The sequence below is a fragment of the Lagenorhynchus albirostris genome, chromosome 5 (assembly GCF_949774975.1).
Source record: "Lagenorhynchus albirostris chromosome 5, mLagAlb1.1, whole genome shotgun sequence".
NCBI classification, from domain to species: domain Eukaryota; kingdom Metazoa; phylum Chordata; class Mammalia; order Artiodactyla; family Delphinidae; genus Lagenorhynchus; species Lagenorhynchus albirostris.
This window is the reverse complement of record NC_083099.1, coordinates 17,995,507-18,012,690: the sequence shown is the minus strand read 5'-3', so window position 1 is coordinate 18,012,690 and position 17,184 is coordinate 17,995,507. Positions and strand designations below refer to the sequence as shown.

General features: G+C 43.0%; 1 protein-coding gene across 1 annotated transcript; it reads right to left on the bottom strand.

The window, feature by feature from the left end:
- Positions 1–2,698: 2,698 nt before the first annotated feature.
- TM4SF1 (transmembrane 4 L six family member 1) lies at positions 2,699–10,119 on the bottom strand. The gene is made up of 5 exons (XM_060149645.1): positions 9,829–10,119; positions 8,222–8,311; positions 7,986–8,131; positions 5,394–5,574; positions 2,699–3,569 (listed from the first exon to the last, which is right to left on the bottom strand). The coding sequence occupies exons 1-5, from the start codon at positions 10,003–10,005 to the stop codon at positions 3,555–3,557; spliced, it is 609 nt and encodes a 202-aa protein (XP_060005628.1). The 5' UTR covers positions 10,006–10,119; the 3' UTR covers positions 2,699–3,554.
- Positions 10,120–17,184: the final 7,065 nt, after the last annotated feature.

Here is a 17,184-nt window from a genome sequence, read left to right as displayed (position 1 = left end):
TCACCTGGCTCATCCCTCCACCTAACTGCAGACACAATTATTCTCCAGTGTTTACCATGGAAGGATTCCTCTGTTCACCCACAAGAACAATGGTTTTCTCGTACACTTGGGAAGTGTCCTTTAAAGACTGTGGACTGTTCCCTGAATTTTAGGAGCTGAATCTTTCTTTTCTCTTTTTTGTTTTCTTCCCCAAAATAGTATATGTTTATAGGAGACACTTCAGCAAGTATAGATAAGCAAAATGAATCAAGACAAAAATCACCCAGAATCTGATCCAAATTACTTTTTAGTGTGTGCATATATTATAAATATAAATATGCATAATATTTTACTGTGTTGACTACATTTTATCAAACCAGTTCCTTGTTGTCAGACATTTAAGCTCTTGTCATTTTTCTAGGTATAAACAATACTCCCAAAATTATCCCTGGAAACTGAACATCCTTGATGATCCTCTTAAAATAAAGGTCTAGGGTTTCCCTGGTGGCACAGTGGTTGGGAGTCCGCCTGCCGATGCAGGGGACATGGGTTCGTGCCGCAGTCTGGGAAGATCCCACATGCCGCGGAGCGGCTGGGCCCGTAAGCCATGGCCGCTGAGCCTGCGTGTCTGGAGCCTGTGCTCCGCAACGGGAGAGGCCACAGCAGTGAGAGGCCCGCGTACCGCAAAAAAAAAAAAAAAAAAGGTCTAAGGGTAAAACTATTGGGTTAAAAAGGATGGGCAGACTTTCTAGATTGTCGCTTTTCTGAAAAATTGCACCAAATCCCATACCCGTTCATACTAGGGTAAGTGTCAGAGGAAACGTAATCAAAGAGATCTCACACACGTACAAAAAAGAGATTGTAGTGAAGGTGCCATTCCATCAATTTCCTTAGATTTCAATTCAAGAGATTTCCTTTATGCAGGTGGTTATTTGCACATCTGGTAAGTACGGTAAAATGATCCTCAGAAGGAGCTATCTAACCTTGAGGCCACATGTGCTCTTCAGGTGATTCAGTTTCTACTGAAATTTTTGTTTTTATGTTGCCAGGTGATGATAAGCTGTTTCGGTACAATCCCTGAGGGAATTTCCAGCTGAACTGAGGGGTTTAGAATATTACAGACCCAGAGTGTGAGCTATGAATAGAAATAAACTAGGGTAGAAGGGAACTTGTGTGAGCTATTTCCTCTGGACAATGGCAATGTCTACTGTGAAAGGATTTACAAACTAGAGGAAACGTTGAGTCACTCAAATCTGGGCTCTGATGGAGATGACTGAGGTCACAGGGGTCTGTCAAAGCTCCCTTTGGTGGGCGGAGAGTGTGAGTTCCAGTATTGAAGGAGACGAGACTCCAGCACCTGGGCAGGGGCAGCAGAGGAGGTGGAGGGGGCCAAGGAAAGAAGTGGGTTTTCATGTTAGACTGACCTGGATTTAAGCATAGTTTTATCACTTGCTAAAGATGTGGCCTTGGGTAGACTACTTAACCTTTCTGGTCTTAGACTCTATACAATGGAGACAAGTATCCCCTACTTGGGCTGTTGAGAGAGTTCAGTGAAATAATGTGTGTAGAAACGAAGTACAGTAATTGACACAGAACTCAATAGTTGAGTTGCTATTATTACTATCATGGTTAATAATCATGATTTCCATTTCCTTTGAGGATAGATTTAGGAGGGAAAAATGCTTATGACTGATCATTATGCCTATTTTTTGGATGCACGTGTTCTTAACCTGGTGTCTAAGAACTCCTAAGAGGACCATGGATAGATATCTGTGGTGGGAGGAGGTGTTAAACTTGGATGGGAAAAAAATTTGTCACTGTTTTTATTAACGTCTAATGAAAATGTAGTATTTCCTTTATTGTGACTGCAAGCTACAAATCACAGCAGTATCAGCAACACTGATTGTCCTTTGAACAACAACACAAAATTACACATCTTTTCAGTATCACATTAAAATTGTTGCATGTATCTCAAAATATCATTCAATTGGAATCATATTTCAAAAGTACAGTAGTTCTTAGACTCCCCCCTCCTTAGCCCACTGCTAGATCACACGTGATCATTGTTTTCCAGTCTACAGATGTTGGTGTGATGGAGCTGCCTATCAAGACAACTATCTTATAATTTTAAAAACTATTTTGATAAAATAGTCAGATATCTGGGTTTACTTTGTCATCCTATGTCTCTGTTTTATGCATTTTAAACAGTATTCCTCAAAGGAGTCCATAAGCTTCACCAGACTGCCAGAAAGACAGAGGCAGGAGACCTGGCTCTTAGGAGGAGTTCTGCTGTCTAACAGCCAGTGAAGCTTCTTTATTCACTAGTTTGCCTGTTGCATAGGCCAATAAACTCCAAAAGCTGACAATTTCTGAAGACAGTTCCCAATAGGTCAGGGGATCCTGTCACTGGAGAGAGCCTAACGATACAACAGATGTAAGATATCGAGAGAAAATGTCTGTTACATTCCTCAGGAGCTGGATGTCTGGAGCACCCAGTGGAAAGGAAGGTTGCCTAACTAAGATGATGGCCCAAATGCAAGGATAGCAGAGGAAGGTGGAAGAGGAGGGAGAAGATGAAGAAGAGAAAGTAGGATAAAGAAACCAGAAGACACAAAGCCCCTAGCAATGGAGACCGTACAACCTGCAGACTGGAAAAAAAAAAAATAGGAAGAAAAAAGGAGGAACTTGGAACAAAGGATGACGAAACTAAACAACGAAATGGTAGTGAATACTTTATTTGTTGTATTTAAACAAGCAAATTTGGGGAGGCGGGTATTTCCTCATGGTCCTCCCGCCCTTCCTCCCCCATGTTCCCATGATGCTGATCAACTGCTTTATTCCGTTCCCCATCTTTCTTCTTGTCCAATTATCCAGGCCTTTCTCTTTTTAAATCCATGATCCTCAGTCTTGTCTTTGAAGGACGAAAAGCTTTCCACGTGTTAGGAAAATTCAGGATCTGGTAGTCCTTGCGACAACTCGCTGCACGTGTATTTTGACTCATTCATTTGGCTTCGCGCATTCTCAACCTGTCCTCCCACGCCAGGTAAGTATCTGTCTCTTTTATAACACGAATCAATTCAAAAGGCCCCTTGTTAGAGATTTGCAGGCAGGCAAATGGGAAACACCATATAAACAGTGAAAAAATACATCTTTTCAGGTTGTTGGATTTTCTCCTTAACGGTCTTAAAAAAAGCAACTAGAAATCTTTCATTTCATAAACACATGCACATATAAATATTTACAGTAGTAATCAGAATGTGATATTTATCCTTGTAATGTTTCTCAAAAAACATGACCTCGGCCAGAGTTTATCTCAGGTAGGCTGAGAACTGTCACTCAGTTTGTAAATTACCTCCAGAGTGTGGTTTATTTTCTTATGCCTAAAAAAAAAAGAATTTCTTTGCTAAGTTCAAACACTGACATCCCGTGAAGATGCCAGTCTTTACACACACTTATAAAAGTAGAACATGTGCTGTATGACACACTAGTACAAAGTTTTACAAATTATTACAAGTAAATTATATAAATTACAGTGACATTGAGGAAGATTGTAGTTTTATCTTGGGGTGGTTCTTCTAGCAATCATATTGCTGTAAAGAAAATGAAATAAGCATCAGGTTCTGATCAGGCTAAACAATGATGACATTTCAGTGCTTTAAATTCTTGTTTTAAGCAAACGTAAAGCAGACTGATCTCAGCTTCAGCAGAGGTTGGGTCAACAATACTGAGAGCTTTGACAATGCTCACAAAATGTTTCCTAAACAAACCAGACTGTTGTCCTTCCCCAGTAAAAGCTGCAGAAAGAGGCCATGGAAACTGCAGTTTACGATGCTTGGCTGGCTTTGAATATGCTTGGGGTGGGTTTTTAATCTCAGGGATTTAAGAGATAATGCCTTGGGAGTTGCACACTGATGGGGGCTCAAGGCAGGCAACTTTTGAATTAAATGCTACAGAGTTACAGATTTGACTCATCTACATTAAAAACCTTGCTCTTTGAGACTGTCTTTTGTCTTACAAACAAACTTAACAGATCGGACCCGCAGTGTCTGGGAAGAAGGCTCCCTACAGTGACTCAGATGGGAAACCCAGTGGGACTCTTGGTTCCCCCCACTCAGAGGACAGTGTCATTCTGCCGAACCACTACAGCAATTTTGGTCGTTGACACTTATGCCCGTCCCCCAGATGCACCAGCGCCAAAGTGCAGTGGGTTCTCACCTAATTTAAACTCTGCCTTGTAGGAAATTCAAGGCTAAAGACAGATTATTTTATAGTAATCCCAAGAGCATTCTTTGCCTCCCCCGCCGCAACCATACTGCCTGGAAACGACTCCAAATTGAAGGCTTTCCACTCCGCTGTTTTCTTGGAAATTTGGCATGCTCCCAAGGCAATTATTAGTTTTGCTGTATTTGCCTGATAAGGAAATCTAGAATTTTATTTTAACTTCCCCTCAAAAATCGTAGAAAGTTTCCATCTATGTTCAGCAAAGTTTTTCACGGTAGCAATGGGCTTTTTGTTTTCATTAGGTTTTGTCTTATTTTCAAAGAAAGTTAGGAGACCTTGAACCAGAGAAGTGAATGCTTAGGAAAATACAACTTAAGTAAGTTTTTCTTTATCTAATCCTGCTTTACAGAATAAGACATTAAAAAAAAAATTGGACCAAAGCTGGACTTCCATCAATTCAGTAATATATGTTTTTTAGGAAAATATAGAAACAAAACCTTTCCTTACTAACAAATGCGTATTTCTCCTCAAAATCATATCCCCAGGAAACAAGTGCTTCCTGGTTTTCTTTCACAGTGAAAGGCTTTTAATGAGCTGCTATTCAAAAGCTACTAGTGATTCTCTAGGCTTAGCTGTTTGAGCACTATTGTGACTCCTTATTAGGAAGGAACTGTAGAAAACCCAACAGAACAGCAAGTGCTGCGTACAGGTTAAGAGAAGGAGCTGTGACACAAAATGACGCAGGGTTTGAAGCCTGTTACTTCCTTACTAGGTGATCTTAGAAATGTTGCTCAATCTCTGCATCATAGGCTTTTCTGGAATAGGGGTTTAGCACAATGCTTAGGGCAATGGATGATGGCTGTTACTTGCGTATACTAGTTGGGAATGTGAGAGCAAGCAATGAAAGGACACTTCTTTTGTGTCTCTGCAACCAGAGCAGGGGCAGTGGGTTAGATCCTGAAGGGGCACTCTGTCTATGGGTGACATTGTTTTATATTCACAGGGCCAGCTACAAAAAACCAAGATAACCCAGTGACTGTGACACTCAAGGAAGCTTACTATTGAGTGCAAAACTGAATGCTGTAAATGCTATGCCACAAAAATGGAATAAACACTGGTAGTTGGAGCAGGGTTTGATGTTGGCTTTTTTCTCTAGGGTGAAAACTATGGTGCATTTTTACACAGGTTCTTACCTGTTGGCGAGAGCAGCAATAACCACAGATGCCTCCAAGCACTCCATTTATTATTTGAAAGAGACACAAGATGAATTCAATTCCACCAAGTGCCAAGAGGATAGAAAACAGAGAGACATTCCATTCCACTGCATGCTTGGGTTCAATGCATTGGGACCATGTGGAGCTATCCAGAAGGTAACTGTGGATAAAAAGAGAAACTTCTGACATATGGCCACACCCAGTGGGATGTCTCATAAGCATACTTTTTGTGTGGTGTTCTTTCATTAATCAATAGATTTCTTCAATGCCCTATATCAGATTCTTCCAATCCAAGTCATTCCACAAAATGAGGAATTTAGCCCAGATCTTGTTGCCGTAATAAACAAGAAATTCAACAAAGATTATGGAACACTCGGTGTGGGTTAGACATCAAGACAGAGCTGGGGATATAATGGCCTGGGTTCTGTCCTGGAAAAGCATCACTTAAGAGAAGAAACAGTAGCTAATCTCAGTGTAACCAGTACACTGATCAGGTAAACCAAGGGTGAAGGGGCCATAGAGGAAGGACACCTAACTTAGGCCAGGGAGAAGAGCTGCTTATGCATCTAGTCCACAAGTCTGAGCTCCATGAAGGTAGGAACCAGACCTATTCATCATTGTATATCCAATTCCCAAGCCAGTATCTGACACATAGTAAGTACTCAACACATTGGAAAAGTCATCGAATGATGAATAACAATCCGAAGTCACTGTAAAATGTTAGCAAACCACACTGGGGTCATTATCTGAGCATATATATTCTTCACGAAGTAGGATTCAATCACGTGGGAAAATCTAAGATTGACTTAATTCCACTAAGAGATCTGGTATCATTCTTTCCTTATCACTTCTTCCTACCACAACAGAACAAAAGGGCTGCAAATTAGAGACCTCGCTTTGGAATGGTTCATTGAGCCAATCAGAAATTCAATTTGTTGATTACATACAAAAAAATTCTGTTCTCCTGGTCCCGTCTTTCTGCATATAAAGTGGAACAAAAATCCATAATTTCAGAACACAATATAAAAAATTTCTCTGGCTCCCCTTGGCTACTGAGCAACTAATCACTGGCTTGTTATTCCCCATATTGAAATCTCTGGACAAGTTGAAATTAGGAATAACACAGAAGCAGGAGGTTTCTTGCGGAAGCTGGGGTGGATCACGAGAGGGCTATAAAATAACCAGCTATAAAAACATTGAATGATACTCTCACCTCTCCTTGGATTAATCATAATGTATTTTAGAGGTGGGTTTGTGCAGTAGATCATATGTTTTTGTATACATGTGTAACCAATTTGTACTGGTACATTCAGTACGTTCACAGCAAAGCATGAAAAGTATGAGCTGAAAAATCGTGATCAATAACAATTTTGAACACCAAAATTTCAAACTCCTGTGAGTGCTGATTTTCCTTCCGAAGCTACCATTGGGCTGTACCTGTTGAAAGCTAGTAGATAATATTAACAGCTAAGAATGGCACTGCTCATGCTGAGTCAGCTTCTGTGACAAATATTTTATACATAGTATCTTATTAATCCTCCAGACAACTGCCATTGGCTTTATTTTATTACAGATGAAATAACTGAGGTGCAGAGAGCTCAGTTCACCTTTTCTTGGTTACTGAGACAGTAAATGAAGAGCTGAGATTGAGCCCAGGTCTATCTAATTCCATATTCATGGTCTGATGGCTTCATTATATGCTACAAAATTCATGGGAGACAAACATTCTTGAAAATACAAGGGCAATTCAAATTCATTATTCTTATTATTTTCACTCATGAATCTCATTACTAAAGCTTTCAAAATTCAAAACAGAACGTCATTCATTTATCATTATGTACATCAGTTTCCATCAGCTATTTCTGTTCTTTTCTCAATAATGGATAAGAAATAAGTATCAACATAAAACAATGGAGCCACTTAAATTTTCCTGATGTTAAAGTCATGAATAAGATCTGTCTTATACAGCCTGATCACTTTAAATAAAGGATGTGTTATACACAGTTATTATGTTATATGTGAGTGTGTGTGTGTGTGTGTGTGTGTGTGTGTGTGTGTCTTGGGGGGGTAGTATGATTGACCCTGGGCTTTGGTTAAATTCATATGGTTTTCATCCATATTATATAAGGATTCCATAATATTTTCTTAGAAAATAGTAAAATTAGCCAATTGCTCTGGCATAGTATACACACTGTATAAGCACAAACTGCACAGCTAGGCTGCCTGGGTTCAAATCATGACTGCCATGTCTTAGCAATGTGACTTTGGATAAGTTACTTCATCTCTCTGTGCCTCCACTTCCACATCTGTAAAGTGGAAGCAATAGTGGAAGTCACCTCATACCGTTATCACAAGGCCTGAGTCAGTGAATCCATTAAAAAGCTTCTCTGGGTCAGGGACTGGGCATTCATCCTCCGATACCCCTTGCCTAAATTGTGCCTGAGTTATGAGAATAAACCTGGTTGAGAGGATGGATGAATGAATGGTTGATGCCTTTTTAGTTTGATGGGTTTACCACTATACACACGTGGTGGATAAGAATGTGCGACCTGATGGGGGTCAATCACTTACCCTCCCTCCGTGTTGGCAAAGGTGTAGTTCCATTGGCCACTGGCATCAAGACATCTTGGTCCTTCCGCTAAGCCCAGAGCTGCCACAATGACGCAGTAGCCAGATCCCGCGATTCCGATGAGAGCGGCCAGTACAGAAGAAAACATCTAGGGAAAGGAGGATCACCAGAAGTGAGGCACAGAGCGTTGCAGCTACCTCTTAGGGACCACTTCCCCACCCGGCGCAGGAAAACCTACCGCGCATCTTTTGCCGCAGTCTTCATGGCCGCCACAGCCGCAGCAGTCGTCCTGTTCCAGCCCCATGAAGATGAATGCTGGCAGGAACATCTGTTTAGAAAACACGCAAATTAAAGTCATTGTCTTTCCCCCGGTCCATAGGGTCAGTCAGGCTCAGCATCTTTTGGTAAAATAGTTTTCTTTCTGACACTGTTGAATGTCTTTGGGTTAGGTTGACAAAATATCTCAAAGAATGGAAACGCTGAGGAGAGAAAAAACGCTCTAAAGGGTAATATCCCTTTGTTTTCATGTAATGTATCACATTAGGTAGGGTCAGGTTGTAGCATGGGAGGGGTAAAATAATTACCTATACATGTGTTAATCCGTAAGAGTTCATAACATAGTTCCAGAGGCAAACTCTGTTCGGAAACTATTAAAACCTGTCTTTTAAGTCTGTTGGTTTGTTTGTTTTCCCTTGAAAAGTATAGAAGATAACAACAAATCTTCAACAGAATAACTGAAACTTTTTTATAAACAAGAGAGATGAAAGCTCTGTATAATAGAGGTGAAGTGCTTCTTTGAAGACACATTGCATGGTTGTAGCTTCACAATAAAGCTCTTAAAATAACATAAGTTTGAAATACTTTGAGTTCAAGATCAAAAGAAGTTTAAACAAGCAAGGTGTTGTCTTAAAGACAAATGATTATGAAATTAACTATACCTCAAAAAATAAAACAAAACAAAAACAGACCTGAGAACTAGTGGGGAAAAAAAAGACAAATGATTATGTTAACATGATGGTAATGCTTAAATTCAAAGCAGATTTGCCATACCATAGTTAGTGTATTAAGTCTAAGTATCTTTTACTTGACTAAGAAAAATGTTCTGTGTGGTATTAGCAATTCCATAAAACGTCTGTTCAAAATTCTCAATCCCAGCATTTCAAAGAGGCAAACTCAAGTTTGTTCACATTATTTCCATGCTGTGGTTGAAACTAATACTTTCAGCTCCCAGGTTGGCAGGCAAATTCCTCTCACTTCACTTCAAAACAAACCTTGGAACAAACAACACATTCCACTATTACGTTCAGACACTGATTTGCTGCTAACTGAAGGCTTTTTCCTAAATGCCACACACCAAGCTTACATAAAGGAGAAAATTTATAGTCCTTTCTCAATAGCCGTGCACTCACAATTCAATATTTTTCTCTGTTACTGATGCCTGAGAATAAACAGCAGAGAATTTGGATCCAAAACTCTGTTGATTTAGACAGAGAACCAGTGGACTTCTCCCAGCTCCCCAGAGCAAAGGTTAAATGACTACCTGCTCCGGGACTAGAAACTATAGTTTTTCAAAACTGATTTAAAAGCTAGTATCTGTTTCTAGCTGTAAAGTAAGAGAGTTTAGCAAAAAAGTAGTTCACTTTTCATTGAAAGGGGATTTTGTAAAACAACATCTAATAAAATCAATACACTATATCTATCTCAACTTTTGTATCATCTGCTTTCAAAAGAAGAATGAACAAAATTCCTGGCTTTGGAAACACGCCTCATGGAAAACTTTCTATGAAAACATCTCGTCTAACAAGAAAGAATGCTTTAAGGCTGGAATGATTCTGAATGACTTACCAGCAAACCTCCTCCTATGATGCCAGAGAAGAACCACACAAAGTGGCTAAGATGGTCTTCAGAAGCGTACTTTGTTTCGCCATTGGGAAAGTACAGCAAAATATTAGCTACGATGCAGACGATGGCGAGCCACACCAGAGAATGTCCGATGCATCGTGCGCATTTCCCGTAGCACATAGTGGCAGAGTTTATTTTTTCCCCCTTCACTCTGCGCCTTGCCTCGGTGATGGCCCAAATCAGATGAGAGCGTGCCCGTCTGCGGAGAAAGCAAAAGACATTCTCAGCCCATTCCTGCAACCTCTTAAATACTCTGAGTTCTAAGTCACCGGGTGGATGAGGTTCTTGGCTTTCATTGGTCCTGATGGCAGGCTCCGGTTGGGGGCGGGGGCGGGGGTGGAGGACGTGGGGGAATGTCCCGGCCTTCAAATGAAATCCTTGGGACAAGCGAAACCAGGGGCAGGACTTGAGAAACCGCCTCAGTCATAGGCAAGAGAGAAGATGATTAATCCTCCACAAGGAATTCACTGTGTAACTCCTTCGCAGGATTAAAAAAAATCCACAGGAAAGTCTAATATAACTTTCCAGTAAGTGCCAAGCGTCCACAGCATGACAGCTCTGGTTGGGGCTGTGATTTTGTTCCATGCAGCTGTCTGGACAGCTTCCAGTCTGAGGGCTCTGTGTTCACTTTCACCTCTGCACTGATTTAATCCGAGACCTGGGGCAAGTCTCCTGAGCTCTGAGCTCGTTTCCTTATCTGTTAAAGGCAAGGTGTCCAAGCCATCACCCACGGATTTAAGGATGCTTTGGGGGAAAATTACAGAGCTGCCTTCTTTCCTCTGCCTCTGGTGTGCTCGCAGGACTGCGCCTACTGTCCAGCCTTCCCGGACATCTGCCTCCAAAACAAATCTAGCACCACAACAAAGGTGGCTTAGTCAACACAAAGGGCTCAGACACCGTTTTATTCCCGAGGACTGCTGTCAGGCGAAGGGTTGCCAGGAACGTCTAAGGGAGGTCTAAAGTCTGGGAGAAGGATTAAAAAGAATAAGAAAGAAAAAGAAAGGAGCGGAAGAGAAAGGAACGTGGCAAGCAGAGTGGGGAAACAAGATTGAGAGGGTCTGGAATTACTGGGAGAAACACACATGGTTGAGCAGGGCACAGGGGCGAGCGGTAGTCTGCCAGTCAGATCTGTCGCAGGCTCCAAAGGCAAAGCAGAGAAAGGATGTTAGACTGACTTTCTGGTACGGTTATCTTGCAGAAGGAGGGATCAGATTCTGAATAAGTTTAGCCCTTGAATAGCAGGTGGCACCGGCCAGCTGGGTGGGGGGAGGACTGAGTGGCCAGGTGAGGCCAGGAGGACTGGAGGGACCCCATCACCAGGACAAAATGGTGAGTACCAAATAGAGGCAAAAGGTCAAGGAGCTGTTAGTTCAAAAGAGGAAGGTGAGCCCCACTGGTGAATCTAGAAGCTCAGGCCGAGGCCAGAGTCTGAAGGATTCGGATCAAATCTAGAGGGCAGGACACATACCAACACTGAGCGGCCAGCTGGGGTTAATGATGTGGGATCCAGACTGGGAAAAGGACCCAAGAGGAAGCATATGGCCTGAGTGTCCTGAGAAGGATGAGTATCCAGAGTGGCCTAAGAAATAGATGGATGGAAAACTGAGTGCAGACAGGGAAGCCTGAAACCACCCCCCTGCTCAGTTATAAGGAGGCAGGTCTTCACAAGAACATTAACCCATCACCACCATGCATCCAAAAACCAGGCACATGTGCCCTCTGTCCTGGCTGTAAGTCCTACTGGAAATGGGATTCCACTGGTGTCAGGGTCTGGGGTGGCAGTGCAGGTGAATGACTGGGTCCTCTGTTGAGGCATCGTCATTCTAACCCTCACCTCTGAGGACCTCTCCCATAGATAGAGGTTAAAAAGTGGAAGAGAGACCCTTTGACGACTTTGCCTCCAAGTGCTTCAGTCCCCTTCCTCCTTCTCTACCCCACCCCTACTGTCAGTGGTGCAGGGAGAAGAGAGGGAGGGGGTGCTTGGAAAGAGAAAGTCTGAGGTGACAGCCCAGCTCTGCTCTCTGCCAGCTTTGAGCGTCAGGCAAGTCGCGTACATTCCCGGGACTCTGTTTCCTACTCGCTAAGACAAGGGGCAGGACTCAGTGCTTCTTAAGTTTCTGAGTCTTGTAATGGTATGGACCCCCTCCCCAGAAAAAGAAATATACGTATATGCAAACTCACACATTTTTCTTTCCACTCCTGGGGGTTCACGGACTCCCTGAAGCCCGTTAGTGGATCCTTTCCCACGTTTCTCAAGGTGTGGCCTGTCCAGAGACCACTTGCATGACAGAGGCAAATTCCTGTTCCCTTGCTAGACGTCCTTAATAGCAATTTATCAGGATGGGGTCCAGTCACCTGCATTTTTTACAATCATTTCAGATGGGTCTTATGTTCACTCAGGTTTGGGGATCACTGGTCCAGTCCACAGCCCAGGAAAGTCTCATTTGTATTAGACGTTCTCTAAGGCCACTGTCACCTCCAATGGCGCCTCAGCTCTACCAGAAGACAGTGCATGCACGAATTGTGGCGACACGTCACAACTTGGCATAAGGTGCTTTCAGGCTTGAGCTGACAAAATTCTCTTGTAATATAGAGTCCCTTTCCCTTGCCCACCCTCTGCTTCTACCTCTCAGCTGATAACCTAAAGCAGGGTCTTTTCTGTTTCAGCCCTCGCTTTAAGACCAGATATGGTTTTCTGGACAATTTCTTTAACCACTTGGCTCTGGTCCTAGCCAGACTTTGCCCAACAGATGACCCTGGCGTTCTTCCTGGCCGTGAACTCTCAGTTTCCTGTGCAGACCTGCTATCGCCATGGGTTTCTTTCCACTCTCCAACTCCCACCGCTGGTACTTCCCCCACCTCTACCTTCCTGTCTTCCTCGTTCTGAGTCTTATCTTCTTCCAGGGCTTCAAGCTATAGGATTCTGCTCATACATCACCTCAGAGAAGCCCTTTCCTAGGACCCTACCTTATGATGCTGTGCCCCGCCTCAGTTACTCTTCATCACATGCCCCTGTTCTGTTATCATCCTGGAACTTATCATCCCTGAAGTTATTCTATGTATTCACTTGTTTCCTTTTCTGTTGTCTGTCTTCCCCTCTCCTCCTGCATAGTAGGTGCTCTGTAAATGTTTGCTGAAAATTGAATGAATAAATAAATGAATCAATGACTTTTTAAGACTATTCTTAGCAGGCTGGTACTCCAGCCCCTCAACTCTATTTTGCCTCTCTGTGAGCCCACAGTCTCACTCCAGAGCCCTCTTAGCTTTGGAGTCCATAATACTGCTCCTTGATCCTGCCACTGTCTGGCTGTTTGCTTGGGGCGAGTTATCAACGATTCTGTACCTTAATTTCTATCATTCGTTTGTTCACCAATGTTTATTGAGCTCCTACTATGTTTTCTAAGTGCTGGGGATGCAGCAGTCAATAAACAAAAATCCCTACCTTTAAGAAGAGTCCATTCTATCAGAAGGAGACAAATAAAAAGTAGTGCTAAAGAAATAAAATGCATTGTGTGTTGGTGATAAGTGCAGGAAAGTGGAATGAATGGGTGAGGAAGAGGGCCTCTGAGACAGGATAATAATAGAACCTACATCACAGAGTTACAATGTATGAAGTGAGTCAACGTGTCTAAGGTGGGAAGCACCTGGCATTTAGCAATCACACCTTAAATGTTACTTATTATTACTATTTTCATCAACACACTCTCCCAGGCGAGATGTCTCTACTCCATTTACGATTCATTATATCTACGTCCCTAATACTCCATCACTCCAATATACACTGGATCGCTTTATTATTTTTTGTGACTAATTTTTAAATACTGGAGCTCCTACAGTTATTAAAAGTTCACTTTTATCTCCCTCATTGCATCTGGAATCAACCTCAACTCACAAATACCTTTGGAAAGAGTGGTTTATACTGCACTACAGGACTGCATGTCCCTGAGCACATTTTGGGTATGCTGTCCCACTGCCAGAGGGCCCTGTCCTTCCTCCCTGCCCCATTCCATCCCCACAGCTTTGTTCCCTAGGCCGAACTCATCACTTTTCCGTGACACCTCCCATCACACCCCTGCCCACCTCCCAGAGGCTCATCACTCCCACTTTGCCCTTAACACACCCCCATCAAGCATCAATCAGACCACGATGCACTAATACGCATCCTCACCAGCTTCCCCAGCTCCACTGAGGTCCTAGAGAGCAGGTTATCTTTTCTCCTTTGAAGGCACAACAGCTAACACAGTCAGGCATTTAGTTAGCTGCCGATAAATATTTGCTAAATTTTGTTCAAATACATAGGGAAGTTGAATATGGTCAGTTCAAAGTTGATTTGCTCTTAAGTGAAGCCAAAATGTCTTACGAAAAGTTAGGCAAAATTGGCATTTGTTATGTTTAAATTAGAAAACTTTCAGTTTTACCCGTCATGCACATGAGCAGCTGTCATGTGCCTCTTATAACGAGCTCTCCTAACCTTTTGACGTGTGGAATGTGACTTCAAGAATAATTCCAGGGAAAACTCCTTTTGATAATATCAAGATAATATCAATGTAAGCATAGGTTGTAATGTTGGAAGAAGCCTCAATAGAGTGAATGGTTCAGCTCCCACCCCTTCACAGAATCTTTATGGTCATTTTATAGTTAAACCCACAGGGATTAAAGACTCTTCCCAATGTCATCTAGCTAGTGGGCAGTAGAAAGCGGTTACCTTTAAGAACTAATGTCAGTGGTCTATGATTCTACGCGGTTGTGGGATTCTAAGAGGAAGATTTTAACTCATATCTCTTTCCTCCTGGTTGCGTTCTTCCACGTGTATTTTGCCTTCCTTGTTGGGAAAGCACTAGTTTCTCACTCAACTGACACTTGAAAAACATAACCATTCATAAATAATAACCATACTCATTAGAGCTCTTTTGATTATAGATAGCAGAAGCCAGTTCCAGCTGCTTTAACCAAAGGGACATCAGTTATGAACTCCAAAGGCAGGGATGCAGATGGGATGGTGGGAATCATGGACAAGGGGAACCAAACTCTGTGGGAAATCCAGAATGTCCTCCTCAATCTCCATCTTATGTTTTTGACTCTTCTGTCCATGACTTCATTCTTTTTTTTTTTTTTCCCTGTACGCGGGCCTCTCACTGTTGTGGCCTCTCCCGTTGCGGAGCACAGACTCCGGACGCGCAGGCTCAGTGGCCATGGCTCACGGGCTCAGCCGCTCTGCGGCATGTGGGATCTTCCCGCACCGGGGCACGAACCCGTGTCCCCTGCATCGGCAGGCGGACTCTCAACCACTGTGCCACCAGGGAAGCCCTCCTTCTTCTTAATGAAAACTTGTTTTCTCTCTCACACAAAAGAATATGGCTACTGATGATACCCGAGTTTACATTTTTCTCTGTTCAAAAGACCTATCCGAACCCCAGATTCTGAGGGAAGGGAGTTGCACTGGACAAGACTGGGACGTGTGCCCATGCCTGGGGGACCTGAATAACTTGCTTCAATAAGCCATCTCTGCAACCATGTATATGGAGGAGCAGGCATCTTCAGGGAAAGGTGAGCGTTGGACCAGGTGAAGAAGCCAGGGGCTGTTCTTTACTTGAAATTGAAATCAGGGTATCCAACCACAGTAAGAAGAAGGCAGAGAGAGGGAGCAGTGGTGAGCCATCCTACCCACAGCTTCCTGGCTTTCCCCTCACTTTAGATTGTAGCTCAATTTAGTCTTGGGTTGAAAATAAGCTTCTTGGCAAACTCACAATGAGTCACCAGTCCACACCCATCAGAATGGCCACCCTCAAAAAGACCACAAATAACAGATGTTGGTGAGGATGCAGAGAAAAGGGACCTTGTACACTGGTGGGAATATAAATTGGTGCAGCCACTGTGGAAAACTGTATGGAGGTCCCTCAGAGAACTAAAAATGGAACTACTATACGATCCAGCAATTCCACTCCTGGGTATATATCCAAAGAAGACAAAAACATTCATTCAAAAAGACACATGCATCCCAATGTTCACAGCAGCATTATTTACAATAGCCAAGATATGGAAGCAAACCAAATGTCCATCAACAGATGAATGGATAAAGAAGATGTGGTATATATATACAATGGAATATTATTCAGCCATAAAAAAAACAAAATAATGCCATTTGCAGCAACATGGGTGAACCTAGAGATTATCATACTAAGTGAAGTCCGAAGGAGAAAGACAAATACTCTATGTTATCACTTATATGTGGAATCTAAAATATAAAACAAACAAATGGAAATGCAAACAAAAAAATAAGCTTCTTGGACCAAGATTAAAACAGAGTTCCATTTTTCCCCCTCACCCATTTACTTCTCAGTTCCCTCATCTCCATCTGGTAGTCTTAGCTGAACATTTCACAGCCATCATTTTACCCCCTCATCAAGCCAGGGAACTCCCTGGCCTCATTGCCATTTTCAGACAAGACACCTGCTGGGGCACCTGCTCCATATTCTGAAGCTCCAGATGTGGGTCTAGCTCTGCCTTCTTGGGGGCTGTCTGCTCAGAAGGCCTGGCCTGCCCCCTTGTGGGACGGGTGAGCTGAGGGTGTCCGGAGCACGCCTGTGACAACCAGCACACAAATACTTTTAAGAGAGGAGGATTGGGCTTCCCTGGTGGCGCAGTGGTTGAGAGTCCGCTTGCCGCTGCAGGGGACACGGGTTCGTGCCCCGGTCCGCGAAGATCCCACATGCCGCGGAGCGGCTGGGCCCGTGAGCCATGGCCGCTGAGCCTTGCGCGTCCGGAGCCTGTGCTCCGCAACGGGAGAGGCCCAGAGAGCAGGACTCTTGTTTTCTGATTTGAGTATAATTTCCTCGGGTTTTGTAACAGAGCCTACCATATGAGATGGTGGAGGGCTTCAAAGATCATCTGAGTCTCAATGGACAATGGCCTGTGGGTTTCTAAAACCATACACACTGACAAAGCCCAAGGGAAACAGGGACTCTCCGAGGTGGGGCTGGGAATCTGCATTTTAAGAAAGCTCCCCAAGAAATTCGATGCACAGAGTTGAAAGCCACTGATGCAGGTGACCCAACTTTCTAGTTATTTTATAAATGAAGTCACCGAGGTCCAGAAGGGTTAATTTCAGTTCAGAAGAGAAGCCACAGATAATTAAAACAAAAACAAACCCTAAAAAATGAAAAGTGATGAATTCGTCTGTGTTTATGGAACCCATCAACCAGGTGCTTCCCTTTGTGGTTCTCTTTTACTTCCCCAGATCCCAGCTGCCCTTTGAGGAGGGTGACGAAAACTGTTACCAAGTTATTGTGCAGTAGAGGA